Below are 14,513 nucleotides of genomic sequence, written 5' to 3' on the forward strand. Positions count from 1 at the left end.
TGTAATTGTTTATTTGATTGTTTTATCTGTAGCTTCAGTTCTTTTTATGTATTTCAATTTAAAAGAAAAACATTCTTATCATTTGGATATAAAATCTTCATTTTAAAATTAAAATAATGCTGATGTATGAATTTATATTATATTATTATCCTATGTTTAGATTGTATGAATAAAACACTAATGAAATTCTTCTGTGATAGGTCTAAGCTTCTTTTAAAAGCATATTTTGTATTATAAAAAATGTTACCCTGTGTTTACAATGTCCTACAGATTTTAAAACTTAGGGCATCTCTTAACTTATAGTATAAAATAGTTTGATGTCAATTTGTTGAGCAGTGCTACATCGAAGTTTTATTCCTTCTAATATCCATTTTTCATTCTTATAATATTTTGCTTTCAAGTGACTTGAGAGAGGCATTAGTATATTTCAAAAGCTGTAGAGATATTGTAGAGAATTAGCACCTGACAAAGAGATTGAGAAGTGAGAATTGGTGCATGATAAAAGTCCAAGGGGAGACAAATATAGGCAATATTTACAGTCCTCCAATCGTGAGAACACCAAATATGATGATGAATTATCAAATACCCAATTGGGATTTGTGTACCACAATAGTTACTGATTGACAGAAGCTTCAGGTGTTCTTGAGTCTTCTTGAAAACTAAAATATTCTCAGTTTAGTTCCACAGTTCAGACTTTAGATACATATTTTATGTTTGATTACAGATATATAAAACTTTAGCAGATTGATTTTTATTCAACGGTTTTGATGAGTTGGAGGACTGAATAATTCCAGGTGGAATTTATTATACTATTCTAACTCTAGCAACTCATGAGTTCAGACTTTAAACTTTTAGTGCACAACAAGAGTTTTTCTGTTGCAGGATGATCTCCAGATGGTAGAGGAGAGGTTACAAGGATGTGAAATAAAAGAGGAGAGACATGGTTTTTTATTGGAAGAATCAGATTTGTTTGTTCTTGATCCTCTGTAACTCATATCTAAGCTTGAGTATTGATGGTGTTCTTGAATTTCTTTGATTCACATCTTATACACATGGATTACAATCTTGTATCTTTAATTTCATCCACTTTTGTATCCACAAGAGGGTTAGTGGCGTAATGAGAGCTCAAGGAAAACTCCATTTTTCTTAGTTTATATAAGTATAGAATGATTGTTAGTTTTCCTGATTTGAAAGTGGCATAACTAATTGAAACAGTAGCATGCAAATAAGAAAAGATTTTATTCCTTCAAAGACAAATTTAGAATCAAATAGACCCACGAAGAGGTTAAACAAAACAGTTTAGCTCAGAAATACACTTTCCAATCTACAATGTTCTAAGAATTAATGTTTAAAGTATTTGCATTTCAAAACTCAATTGTTTCAATTTGCCTCTCAGATCTTGGAGTTTGCTCGGGAATTGTATAGGAACTCCTCATCAGAATCCAATTTCAAGCCCTTATAGTTATTTTCTCTGTATGATAAATATCATGGTACACTGCTACAAACCAACTTTGCAAGACCTGTGTAAGAAATAAGGTAGAAACAAAAGCACAAGCACATTGTTCAGTGTCCTGTTGAGAATCCAGACATAGAAACGGACACTGTAAACAATTTCACTGTAAACAAGATCCATCATAAATACATCAGCATACAAATTTTATATGTCTCTGGCATTAATGATAAAGCACATGTCTTTGGCATTAATGTATATTCTCATTGCTAGTTTGAGAAGCTCTACCATGAAAAAGTGGTTTAAAAATACTTTTAAATACCAATTACAAGTTCCTTAGATACAGAATGTCCCTTATTATGTCCACTGCAGTTTCCATTCATCTTTCCTCCACTCAAAACCCACAACTTCACTTTTGGGATCATTTTTTCTCCAATTTCAGTGATCTATTATTAAGTTTAAGTTCAACTTTTTGTCAGAAACTGTAGTAGCATGAAATAAGGAGATAGGAGGAAAAATGTGGCTATGAAAACAGATATACTTAGAGGATGCCGCCATAACCTCCAACTACAGACTACTCCATTCGGATTGGATGCCAAATGCCAGACCACCTTCACGACTGTCGTAGAATTCTAAAAATAAGAAACACATTTGATTGGAATTTAATTTCAACAGAACAATTGAAATAATTTTGCACAAAAATAAGAATAAAATAAAAGTAATTGAATAATGAAAAACGTAGCTGAGCCATCCTCCTTTAATAAATATCATGAGTTTAAGTATAACATGTGCTGCTCTTGTTTGGAAAATGGCAATTATAGGGTTAGCGTTTGCAACTAAGAAAATTGTAATGGAAAAGGTGCAAAGATATTGTGGAGAATTAGAACCTGTTGAAGTGGCAGACAAATTGAAATAGGGGCACGTCTAATTTTGAACTTGTGACTCATCTTATGATCAAACATCTAGTTCCAGTTCTTGGATGTGAGCAATCTTTCCCCAATCTTCGCCATCTGGATTCTGACAACGCTTCTTCAGCAATGGACAACGCCAGATTGAGAGAGAAGAGATGGATTTGGGCAGACCCTCCTCTGGTAAGCATTGGAGGTTGTGGCAGTGATCAAGTGAGAGAGAGGAGAGGTGGCAGAGACCCTTGAAGTGCATCTTTTTAAGATTTCGACACCAATAGATTTTTAGAAAGGTGAGAGAGCTTGGCAGCAAAACTTCATCGGGAAAACACTCCACGTCCAACTTTTCAATAGACAAGCTTTCAAGACATGTGTTGGGATCCAAGGTCTGTCTCAGGGAGGCGATAAGTTTTAAACTTGAAAGAGACAATTCTTTTACTTTTAATGGCAACCCTCCATCTGGGAACATCTCCACTTTTGGACAATCAATCATATGGAGCCTGGTAAGGGACGGCAACAGGATTTGCATGGGTTTCGGTAACAACTTCAAATTCTCATTTCCTATTAATGTTGCAGATAACCCTTCACCCAGGAATGATTCAAATTGAGGGCAATCATTAATATATAGATACATGAGATGATTATGAGCGTACTCCTGTGACATTCTTCTTAGGTTTTGGCAGCTTCTTAGTTGAAGAAGGCGAAGCTTTGGAAAGAAATCTAGCCGAAAGATTCTAAGAGAGTCGCAGCCACCAACAATACTCATTTCTTCAAGGAAATCGTAATGAGTCATGGGAATACTCACAAGTGGACATGACCAAATTTCGCTTATGACGACCTTATCACAGTAATTAATAAAGAGTTTCTTTAAATGAAAAAGTTGCTCTGACAAACCTTTCAGCTTTGGACAACTATCCACAGAAAGATGCTGAAGACATGGAAAAGAAGAAGTTTTACATTCCCATTCTTCCCATTCTTTCATCCGGTCGAATTCCAATCTCTCCAATGATGCAAATGAAGAGTTGCTCCCATAGAATTCAGAACCAATGCTCACTATTCCATCAAGCCCTATAATTTTTAGGGTCTTCAGAGATGACAAAATTCCAAGGGGAGGCAAACATAGGCAATATTTACAGTCCTCCAACCGTAAGGACACCAAATTTGATAATAAGTTATCGAATACCCAATTTGGGAATTCGGTCCCACCATAGTTGTTGATTCCTAAACTCTTCAATTGTTTGGAAGGTTGTAGATTCTCAAGTACTTTCTTTTCTTTCCTTGGATCCTCAGGGATGTGGTCCCACTTCCATGAGAATTCTAGTTTCACTAGGTGTTTATTTTTCAAATTTGCTACTAATGCATCCAAAGGATTCAAAATATTTTGCAACTCGTTAATTGATAGCCTCCCATGAAGATTGAGTCCTCTCAGCTGCTTAGTACTGAGTTCACTATTTTTATCGACTACAAATGTATTTAGTACTTGAAGATTCTTCAATTCTCCAAAATGCATTGGCATCTTTGTCACTTGTGTATATTTGAATTCCAGACAACGCAATTTGGTAAGTTTATGCAAATTTAAGGGCAACTCTACCAACTTTGAACAATAGTTCAACTTCAGTATTAGCAAGTTATAGAGAAAACCTATAGAGTCTGGTAGTTTTTGTATCCGAGTATTCGAAAGATCTAACGAATGGAGATGTTTAAGATCACCTACAGAATCTGGGACATCTTTAAGTTTTTGACAACCATTAAAAGATAAGGCGCGTACAAACATAATCTTGGAGAATAAATCATGTATCGAAATCTTGAAATGCCATCCATTATAACCAATGTAATTACTCCCACTTTGTGTAAGTGGAAGAAATGACCGCAGTCTTTTAGCGTCAGTTAAAGTCCCTAAACCGTCAAATTTTTTTACGTCATCGAATTTAAATGAAAAATGACGGGTTGATTTCGGTACACATCGGCCTTTATCAAATTTTAACCTAAAACAGAAATCCGCACAGACATATTTTGCCAAATCATTCAGAAGGTCATGAATGACGAAATGCCCTATGAAGCTTGATTGTTGGAAAAAAGACCTTGATAGTAGATCATTGAAGTATTGTTCACCAACCTCTTCTGGATGTCTAATCTGTTGTGGACATTGTAGAAAATTTTGGGCCATCCACAACAAAATTAACTTCTCCTTCACAAACTCATAATCTTTGGGGAATAAGGCACAATAAGCAAAGCACCTTTTAAGAGGAGAAGGAAGGTAGCGATAGCTCAAAAATAGCGCAGGGATAATTTCACTCTCTTCTTTTGGTAACTCCCATATCTCACTTTCCAATATGCTTTTCCAATCTGAAATGGATGACTTTGTGCGTAAAAGACATCCAATTGTTTTCAAAGCTAGAGGCAATCCGTTGCACTTCTTAACTATCCTTCTACCAATCTCCTTTAGCTCACCATTCAATTCAATATCACCATCTTTTAATGCATGGTTTTCAAAAACTTTCCAACATTCATCCTCTCGTAATTGTTTTAGAAGATGTACTTTAGACCTCATGCTAGAAGCAACTTTCTCACCACGAGTTGTGACAAGAATTCTACTTCCTGGAGCCCCATAGCTAAGTGGAGTTCGCACAACTTCCCATTCTTCTCGTCTTTCATTCCAAACATCATCCAAAACAAGAAGAAATTTCTTTCCGGACAACTTTTCTTTAAGTCTTTTGTGAACCATTTCTAGGTTTTCACTATGATCTTTTTTATTTGTGATTGCCTCAAGAATAGTTCTTGTCACAGTCAAAACATGAAAATGATCAGAAACACAGACCCATGCTTTGATATCAAATTTTGCATCATGGATCCTTGGGTCATTGTACACATGCTGGGCGAGTGTGGTCTTACCCAACCCACCCATGCCCACAATTGAAAGTATTGACGGCTGGTTAGGATGGTCGGTTTCAGACGTGATCCAACTAAATATGATTTCTTTGTCTGCATCTCTGCCATAAATAACACTTTCAACCACCAAAGACGTTGATGGCAATTTCTGTGACACTTTATTACCTGATCTATCATCAGAATAAGTACCCTCTTTCAAACCAAGAGCACCCTTTTGCTTTGCAAGATATTCTAGTTTCTCCAGGACTTCTTTCATCCCTGATTCAATTTTCTTGTTAAATGAAGTGAAAGTAGAGTTGAAGAAATTTGATACCTTGTAAGTAAAGGTTTGAGGTTTGGATTCAGCTTCCACTTGGCATCTGGTGAGTTCATACTCTATTTCACCCAAAAGATCCTCTGCATCAAAGACAGCCTCTTTGGCAGCAAAAAGCCATGCTTTCACGTGTGGATCTCTGAACTGCTTCTGTTCGGCATCATCAGCGAGAGCATTGATGGAGTGCAGCATGATATTCAAATTGCAGAGAAGCTTCTCATCAAGTTTTCTTCCACGAAAGAAGTCTACAACTTGAGGAGAAGCGAGCCTGTCGAAAGCAACCTCAAGAAAAGCCGAAAGAAGAGCACCACCAACAATTTCTGCTGCCATGGTAGGAATTGGAAAATGACTGGAAGAATAGTAATCAAGTTCAAATTCAGTTTGTGACAACTATTCAGCCGATGGATGCAACATATGTATTGATAGGATGAGTAGTAAAGTATTTTAGAAAAGATGACTTGACTTTAAGGATGGTGGAACATAGTTTTCTTTGAGTCTTTCTTAAAAGCTTAATTCAACAATTATTCGTTGCATTCACAGATTCAGCCAATCATAAAGAGTGATTCATGGTTGGGTTTTAAACATTGGATACATATTTTATGTTTGATTAGTTTTATATTCAATGGTTAGTTGAATAAGGTCGATAGAACCAAAGTCAAGAAATAATTGTTTATTTTCTGATATGATATCACAAACGTATTTAATGAATAAAAGTCTGACAATAATGGTGTGTTATACGTCTTTATTTTCTTGTTCTATCTCTAGCTTCAATTTGTCGAAAGAAGATACCCTTAAATATCAATCACCTAAATAAATTTTTAACTGTTTTTTTATGTATTTGAATTTAAAAGAAAAAAAAATCTTATCATTTGGATATAAAAACTTCATTTTAAAATTAAAATAATGCTGATGTATGACTTTATATTATATTATTATGATATGTTTAGATTGTATGAATAAAAATCTAATGAAATTCTTCCGTAATAGGTGTCAGCTTCTTTTAAAAGCATAAATTTATTACCCTCTGTTTAAATTTTCGCACAGATTTAAAAACTTGATGGCTTCTCTTAACTTATAGTATACATCAATATTTTAGTTTTATGTTTAGGATAGTTTAGAAAGAAATGAATCCTTTATTGTGTTTATGCACAATTGAGGAATATATACGTAACAAATAAAGAATTATTACACAAGGATGAACCTAAGTCCATGTACTAAATATATCAATAATATACTTGGCTCTTATTTTCTCTAAAAAAGTGAGAATCTATCTTGATATGTTGATTCTCTTGTGAAATACTGAGGCAATATATGTTAAGTGAAGAGACCTTGGAAAATGTGGTGAATATTTCTGCTGCTGCTGCTACCATAAGGAAACCCTGGGACACATGGTGATAGAATTAAGTGATTGAGTAACTCACAGTAGAGCACCTAAAAGCGTCCTGACTAGAAGTTAGAAAGCATAACCTGTATACAAAGCCTGTTCTGCATAAAACAGAATTCTTTTAACTACGTATACAGACTTTTAACATAAATCAATGTTTAGTTGTACATCAATCATAATAAAAGACTCATTCCTTCTACAAGAGTTATTGGAAATTTGAGGATCCATGGTGGAAGAGAATAACGCCACAAAGTATCATCTGACAGTTCAACAAATGAGTTGAATTGAAATTGTGAATTGCATGAGTTGATTTCTCTAATGTAAGAGTCCAAGAGGTGACAGTTTCAATATACAAGATTTCTAGAAAGGTGTTGGCTCCCAAGAATACCTTTTTATCTCCTTCTATACAGGGCCAAACTTGGTTAACAACAAACTTCACACTTTTGTTAGTTGCTGTTCAGAGTCTTTACACTTGTATGAACAATTTTTCTGTTGCGGGAGAGTCTTCAGATTGTGGACTAAGGAGAGGTAATAAAACAGCAAAACATACTTAATTATCACTTTAGATTTGAAATAAAACAGGAGAGACATGATTTTTTCCAAAGAATCAGAATTGATTGAGAATGGATACTTAATGAGATGCAATCTATTCAATTTTGTTGAAGATTGAAGAGTGATTTCTTAAATACCTGTCATGCATATTTTCAAAAAATCATGAGAGAAGCCAGCCTATCAAGTGCAATGGAATTTTTAACAGTTAAATGTGTAAATGTGTGATTGCTGACAACACAACCATTCAGTCTCAAACCACACACAGCACTCAGAACCATCCATAGATTTAATTAACAGTTTCACTTTGTCACACCATCTTTAATCTTTAATTTCATCTAGCTTTTGTTTCTTCTAGAGGGTTAATGACATATAGAGTGCTCGGGGAAAAGTTCATTTGTCTTGGTTTATATAATTATAGCATGCTGGATTATAACTGCCTGACTTAGTATTTGGTACCTGTTGCATAATATTGTCTATTTGTCTTTCTATATTCATCACTTTTTTTCAATTTTCTTACTTTGATTGTTAGTTTCCAAAACTGAAAGTAGCATAATTAATTGAAACAGTGGCCAAACAATTGGAGATGTTTAAGATTACCTATAGAATCTAGGACCTCTACAAGGTCCAAACAAGAATAGAAAAATATAACACGAAAAACTGAAATTCAGCTTCCACTTGGCATCTGGTGAGTTCATAATCTATTTCATCCAAAAGATCTTCTGCATCAAAGATAGTCTATTTGACAGCCAAAAACCATGCTTTCACGTGTGGATCTGTGAACTGCTTTAGCTCTGCATCATCAGCTAGAGCATTGATGGAGTGCAGCATGATGCTCAAATTTCCGAGCAGTTTCTAATCAAGTTTTCTTCTCCGAAAGAAGTTTACAACCTGAGGAGAAGCCAGTCAATCGAATGCAAACTGAAGGAAAGCCGAAAGAAAAGCATCACCAACAAGTTCTGCTGCCATGGTAGAAATTGGTGAGGGATAGGGTGAATGGAAATCAGTAATTTGAAGTTCAGTTCGTAACAATTATTGATGAGATGAGTAGTAAGGTGTTCTACAGAGGATGACTTGACTTTAAGGTGATGGAACATCTTTTCTTTGAGTCTTCTTGAAAACTAGATAATTCTCAGTTTAGTAGTGAATAAGAAAGAGTGATAGTTGGATTAGAAATGGATTGTTCAAACTTTAGCAGATTGACTTTTATTCAACGGTTTTGATGAGTTGGACTTGTGAGTGTATAAATCCATAGTGTAGAAAATCTGAATCTAAAAATTAATGAAACTCTTTCCTATGATAGATCCCCTCTTCTTATATTTTGTAGTGTACATGCACAATCACTTGCATTTAGCAAAGTGAGAGGGAGTGAAAGAAAATCATAGGGAAAAGACTCTAAATCCAATCTTTGAATATAGAAGATTTGTAGAAAGGTGTTAGCTCCTAATAATTACTTTTTATCTCCAACAATACAAGACAATACTTGGTAAACCAGTAGCTTTACAGTTTTGTAAGTTTGTTGTTGGTGTTCAGAGTCCTTAAACTATTAGTGCAGAGCAAGAGTTTTTCTTTTGCAGCAGGATCTCGATATTGTAGAGGAGAGGTAATAAAATGGTAAAATATAATTAACTGTTAGTTTTTGGATGGGAAGAGAGAATAGAAGGATGTGAAATAGAACAGGAGAGAAACGATTTTTTATTGGAAGAATCAGAATTGTTTGAGAATGGATACTTAATGAGGTTTTAAAACAACACTGCAATAATCATGACCAGAGACCATCCATCTAATCCAGCCCGAAGGAAATAAATTTTGAACAGTTAAATGTGTGTGTTGTGAAATCTGGATCCAATCAATGCCGAGTCTTTCTGAGAACACGACCATTCAGTCTTAAACCACTCGAAGCACACTGAGAATCCACGCATATTCAATTAACGTTGCACTTTCTCCAACAATCTTGGCACAAGTTTGCTCTTGATCCTCTGTAACTCATATCTAAGCTTCGGTAGGGAGATAGATGGTGTTTGGTACATGCCCTTGTACTTATTTTCTCTGTATAATAAATATCATGGTACACTGCTACAAACCAACTTTGAAAGAGCTGTGGAAGAAATAAGGTAGAAAGAAACAAAAGCATAAGCACATTGTTCAATTTACTTAATCAAGAAAGAATGAGTGTATCCATCATAAATACTAGCAAAGTGATTTAAAAATACTTTTAAATTCCAATTACAAGTTCCTTAGAAAAATGAAGATGATGCCATAACTTCCAACTACAGAATACTCTGTTCGGAATGGATGCCAAATGCCAGACCACCTTCACGATTTTCGTAGTATTCTAAAAATAGGAAACACATTTGGTTGGAATTTAATTTCAACAGAACAATTGAAATAATTTTCCACGCAAATAGAATAAAATGAAAGTAATTGAATCATGAAAAACGTAGCTGAGCCATCCTCCTTTAATAAATATCATCAGTTTACGTATAACATGTGCAGCTCTTTTTTGGAAAATAGCAACTAAGAAAATTGTAATCGAAAAGGTACAAAATATTGTTGAGAGTTAGAACCTGAAGTGGCAGACAAATTGAAATAGGTGCACACCTAATTTTGAACTTGTGACTCATCGTATCACAAAACATGCAGTTTTTGGATGTGAGCAATCTTTTCCCAGTCTTCTCCATCTGAATTCCGACAACGCTCCTTCAGTAATGGACAACCATAGATTGAGAGAGAAGAGATGGATTTGGGGAGACCCTCCGCTGGTAAGCATTGAAGGCTGGGACAATCATAAAGTATGAGAGAGGAGAGGTGGCAGAGACCCTTGTAGTGCATCTTTTTAAGATTTGGGCACGAAGAGATTTGTAGACAGGTGAGAGAGCGTGGCAGCAAAACTTCATCAGGAAAACACTCCACGTCCAAATCTTCAATAGACAACCTTTCAAGACATGTGTTGGGATCCAAGTTCTCTCTCAAAGAGGTGATAAGTTTTAAACATGAAAGAGACATTTCTTTTATATTTAATGGCAAACCTCCATCTGGGAACAACTCAACTTCTGGACAATTAGTTATAAGCAACTTGCTAAGGGATGGAAACAGAATTTGCATGGGTTTGGGAATCAAGAATGATTTAAATTGAGGGCAATCATAAATATATAGTTTCATGAGATGATTATGAGCGTACTCCTGTGAAATTCTTCTTAGGTTTTGGCAGTCTGTCAGTTGAAGAGAACGAAGCTTTGGAAAAAAATCTAGCCGAAAGATTGTAAGAGAGTCGCAGCCTCCATGAATATGCAGGGTTTCAAGCGGCGATGTGTCCATACTGTTTTCGCTAATTCTGAGCTCATCACTAACAACTACTTTCTTTAAATGAGTCCCTTTCAGTTTGGGACATTCAGTCATATAAAGCTCTTGGAGACGTGGAAAAGAAGTAGTTTTACACTCCCATTCTTCCCATTCCTTCATATTGCCGAATGCCAAACTCTCCAAGCATGCAAATGAACAGTTGCTCCCATAAAATTCGGCACCAATGCTCACTATTCCATCAAGCCCTATAATTACGAGGTACTTCAGTGATGACAAAAGTCCAAGGGAAGGCAAACATAGGCAGTATTTACAATCCTTCAAATTTAAGGACACCAGATTTGATAACGAATTATCAAATACCCAACTTGGGAATTCTGTACCATTGTAGTTCCTAATTTTCAAATCCTCCAAGTGTTTGGAGGGTTGTAGATTCTGGAGTACATCCTTTTCTTTCCTTGGATCATCAGGAATGTAGTCTGACTTCCATTTTAATTCCAGCAACGCAAGGTGTTTATCTTTCATATTTGCTTCTAATGCATCCAAAGGATTCAAAATATTCTGCACGTCATTGATTGATAGCCTTCCATGCAGATTGAGTCCTCCCAATCCAACCAAGTGCTTAGTAATTAGCTCACTATTTCTATCCACAAAAAATGGATTTAGTACTTGAAGATTCTTTAATTCTCCAAAATGCATTGGCATCTTTGACACTCTTGTATCTTTATATTCCAGACAACGCAATTTGGTAAGTTTGTGCAAATTTAAGGGCAATTCCTCCAACTTTGAACAATAGTTCAACTTCAATATTAGTAAGTTATAGAGCAAACATATCGAGTCAGGTAACTTTTGTATCGCAGTACACCATGAAAGATCTAGTGAATGGAGATGTTTAAGATCACCTACAGAATCTGGGACCTCTCTAAGGAATGAACAACGACAAAAAGATAACATGCGTATAAACTTAATCTTGGAAAACAAATCATGTATGGAAATCTTGAAATGCCATTGACGTTCCCAAAATTGTGAGATAGGAAGAAATGAACGAAGCCTTTTAGCATCTGTTAAACTCCCAAAATTATCAAAACTTTTGACGTCACAGAATTCAAATGAAAAATGACGGGTTGTTTTCGGTATACACCCGCCTTTATCAAATTTCAACCTAAAACAGAAATCCACACAGACATATTTTGCCAAATCATTCAGAAGGTCATGCATGACGAAACGTCCAACAATGGTTGACTGTTGAAAGAAAGACCTTGACAGTAGATCATTGAAGTACTCTTCACCAACTTCTTCTGGATGTCTCATTTGTTGTGGACTCTGTAGAAAATTTTGGGCCATCCACATCAAAATTAACTCCTCCTTCACAAACGTATAATCTTTAGGAAACAAGGCACAATAAACAAAGCACCTCTTAAGATGAGAAGGAAGATAGCGATAGCTCAAAAATAACGCAGGGATAATTTCACTGTGTTCTTTTGGTAACTCCCATATGTCACTTTTCAATATGTTCTTCCAATCTGAAATGGATGACTTTGTGCATAAAAGACATCCAATTGTTTTTAAAGCTAGAGGCAATCCGTTGCATTTCTCAACTATCCTTCTACCAATGTCCTTTAGCTCATCATTCAATTCAAGATCATCATCTTTTAATGCATTATTTTTAAAAATATTCCAGCATTCATCCTCTCCTAATAGCTTTAAAAGATGCACTTCAGACCTCATGCTAGAAGCAACTTTCTCACCACGAGTAGTGACGAGAATTCTACTTTCTGAAGCCCCATAACTAAGAGGAGTTCGCACAGCTTCCCATTCTATTGGTCTTTCGTTCCACACATCATCCAAAACAAGAAGAAATTTCCTTCCTGACAATTTTTCTTTCAGCTTTTTGTGAACCATTTCAAGGTTCCCACTATCATCTTTTATACCAGTGATTGCCTCAAGAATTGTTTTTGTCACTGTCAAAACATGAAAATGATCAGAAACACAAACCCAAGCTTTGATATCAAATTTTGCATCGTCAATCTTTGGGTCATTGTACACATGTTGGGCGAGTGTGGTCTTACCCAAACCACCCATACCCACAATGGAAAGTATTGATGGCTGGTTAGGATTATTTGTTTCAGATGTGAGCCAATTAATGATTATATCTTTGTCAGCATCTCTGCCATAAATAACACTTTCAACCACCAAAGAAGATGATGGCACTTTACCACCTGATCCATCAACAGAATAAGTACCCTCTTTCAAACCAAGAGCACTCTTTTGCTTTACAAGATATTCTAGTTTCTCCATAACTTCTTTCATCTCTGATTCAATTTTCTTGTTAAATGAAGTGAAAGTAGAGTTGAAGAAATTTGATACCTTGTAAGTAAAGGTTTGAGGTTGGGATTGAGGTTGGACTTGGCATCTGGTGAGTTCATAGTCTATTTCACCCAAAAGATCCTCTGCATCAAAGACAGCCTCTTTGACAGCAAAAAGCCATGCTTTGACGTGTGGATCTGTGAACTGCCTTAGTTCAGCATCATCAGCTAGAGCATTGATGGAGTGCAGCATGATATTCAAATTGCCGAGCAGTTTCTCATCAAGTTTTCTTCCACGAAAGAAGTGTAGAAATTGAGGAGAAGCTAGCCTGTCGAATGCAACCTGAAGAAAGGCCGAAAGAAGAGCACCACCAACAACTGCCATGGTAGGAGTTGGAAATGAAGTGAATGGATTCAGTGCAGGAATGAAAGCTATAGTAATGAAATGATCAGTCAGAAAGGATGACTTGACTTTAAGGACAGAGGAACATCTTTTTTCTTTAATGGCTATAGTGATGTATTGATTCATCGGTTGTGATGAATGAAAGTATGAAGGGAAGACAGTTGTGGGCCCCAGTGAAGCAGTAATTGTTGATTGTTTATAAGAAAAGTGTTAACAGCTGTAATTCTTGAATGGATGTCTGATAATAGGATGAAATAAATGATCAGTGAAATCTGACAGTATTTCGAAACCAAAATTTTAATTGCTTGGTATAGTGATGAGAAGAGTAGTTAGGAAGGATGACTTGACTTTAAGAACATGTTTTTCTTTAATGGCAACTCAACCAATATAAAATGTGAGCTGTTGGATATTCATTCAACGGTTGTGATGAATGAACAAATGGGAAGAGGGTTGTGGGCCCAGTGAAGCAATAATTGTTGACTGTTTCGGATAAGAAAAGTCCATGAATGACTGTAATCCACGAATGTATGTCTGATAATAAGATGAAACAAATCATCAGTGAAATCTGACAGTAGTTCTTGAATAATATCTGACTTCAAATAATATCTTTTATGCAACAACTATATTATATTCATGCAAATTTAGTTTATGTACTAATTCGCATCCTTTCGTTATTCACTTAATTTGGTATCTTTATCTCTTTATTTATCACTTAATATACCTTAAAAACATAAAAGATATATGATATGGAGGAGTTTGATTTATTTATTCATATACTCTATATACAGAGTAAAATATAACAAAATATCAAATATTAACAATTTCTCAATCTGAATTTTCTTAATCTAAATAATAAATTAATATATTTTTATCTTTATGTAAGAAATATTTTTAAAAAACTTAAGATTTCCTAAAAATATATTAAGCAAATATTTTCAATGTTGCTTTTCTGAAATGGTGCCTGATGTAAAGACATTATAAATGTATAAAATTTGGAGAGTTGAAGTCACAATC

General features: G+C 35.2%; 2 protein-coding genes across 5 annotated transcripts; both read right to left on the minus strand.

Moving 5' to 3' along the window:
* Window positions 1–1,220: 1,220 nt before the first annotated feature.
* LOC137836738 (putative disease resistance RPP13-like protein 1) lies at window positions 1,221–6,105 on the minus strand. 2 transcript variants are annotated; one of them, XM_090301596.1, is made up of 3 exons: window positions 2,338–6,105; window positions 1,992–2,082; window positions 1,221–1,520 (listed from the first exon to the last, which is right to left on the minus strand). In XM_090301596.1, the coding sequence occupies exon 1, from the start codon at window positions 5,885–5,887 to the stop codon at window positions 2,405–2,407; it is 3,483 nt and encodes a 1,160-aa protein (XP_090157722.1). In that variant the 5' UTR covers window positions 5,888–6,105; the 3' UTR covers window positions 1,221–1,520; window positions 1,992–2,082; window positions 2,338–2,404. The 2 variants fall into 2 exon arrangements, with proteins under 2 accessions (XP_090157722.1, XP_090157723.1); XM_090301597.1 differs by lacking the exon at window positions 1,992–2,082.
* A 1,822-nt stretch (window positions 6,106–7,927) lies between these two features.
* Window positions 7,928–13,658, minus strand: LOC137836560 (putative disease resistance RPP13-like protein 1). 3 transcript variants are annotated; one of them, XR_016520515.1, is made up of 3 exons: window positions 13,158–13,657; window positions 10,058–12,751; window positions 7,928–9,588 (listed from the first exon to the last, which is right to left on the minus strand). XR_016520515.1 is itself a non-coding variant. In XM_090301598.1 (2 exons), exon 1 carries the CDS (start codon window positions 13,623–13,625, stop codon window positions 10,119–10,121), a length of 3,507 nt encoding a protein of 1,168 aa, XP_090157724.1. In that variant the 5' UTR covers window positions 13,626–13,658; the 3' UTR covers window positions 7,931–9,588; window positions 10,092–10,118. The 3 variants fall into 3 exon arrangements, 1 of the variants encoding a protein (XP_090157724.1); XR_016520514.1 differs by having other exon boundaries at window positions 7,931–9,588; window positions 10,058–13,658; XM_090301598.1 differs by having other exon boundaries at window positions 7,931–9,588; window positions 10,092–13,658.
* Window positions 13,659–14,513: the final 855 nt, after the last annotated feature.

This window comes from Phaseolus vulgaris, chromosome 4 (assembly GCF_051622355.1).
Source record: "Phaseolus vulgaris cultivar YP4 chromosome 4, ASM5162235v1, whole genome shotgun sequence".
Classification (NCBI taxonomy): Eukaryota; Viridiplantae; Streptophyta; class Magnoliopsida; order Fabales; family Fabaceae; genus Phaseolus; species Phaseolus vulgaris.

Excerpts from the sequence above, each read along its gene's own strand:
- LOC137836738 (XM_090301597.1), bottom strand. The coding sequence starts at position 5,887 with ATGGCAGCAGAAATTGTTGGTGGTGCTCTTCTTTCGGCTTTTCTTGAG.
- LOC137836560 (XM_090301598.1), bottom strand. The coding sequence starts at position 13,625 with ATGAATCAATACATCACTATAGCCATTAAAGAAAAAAGATGTTCCTCT.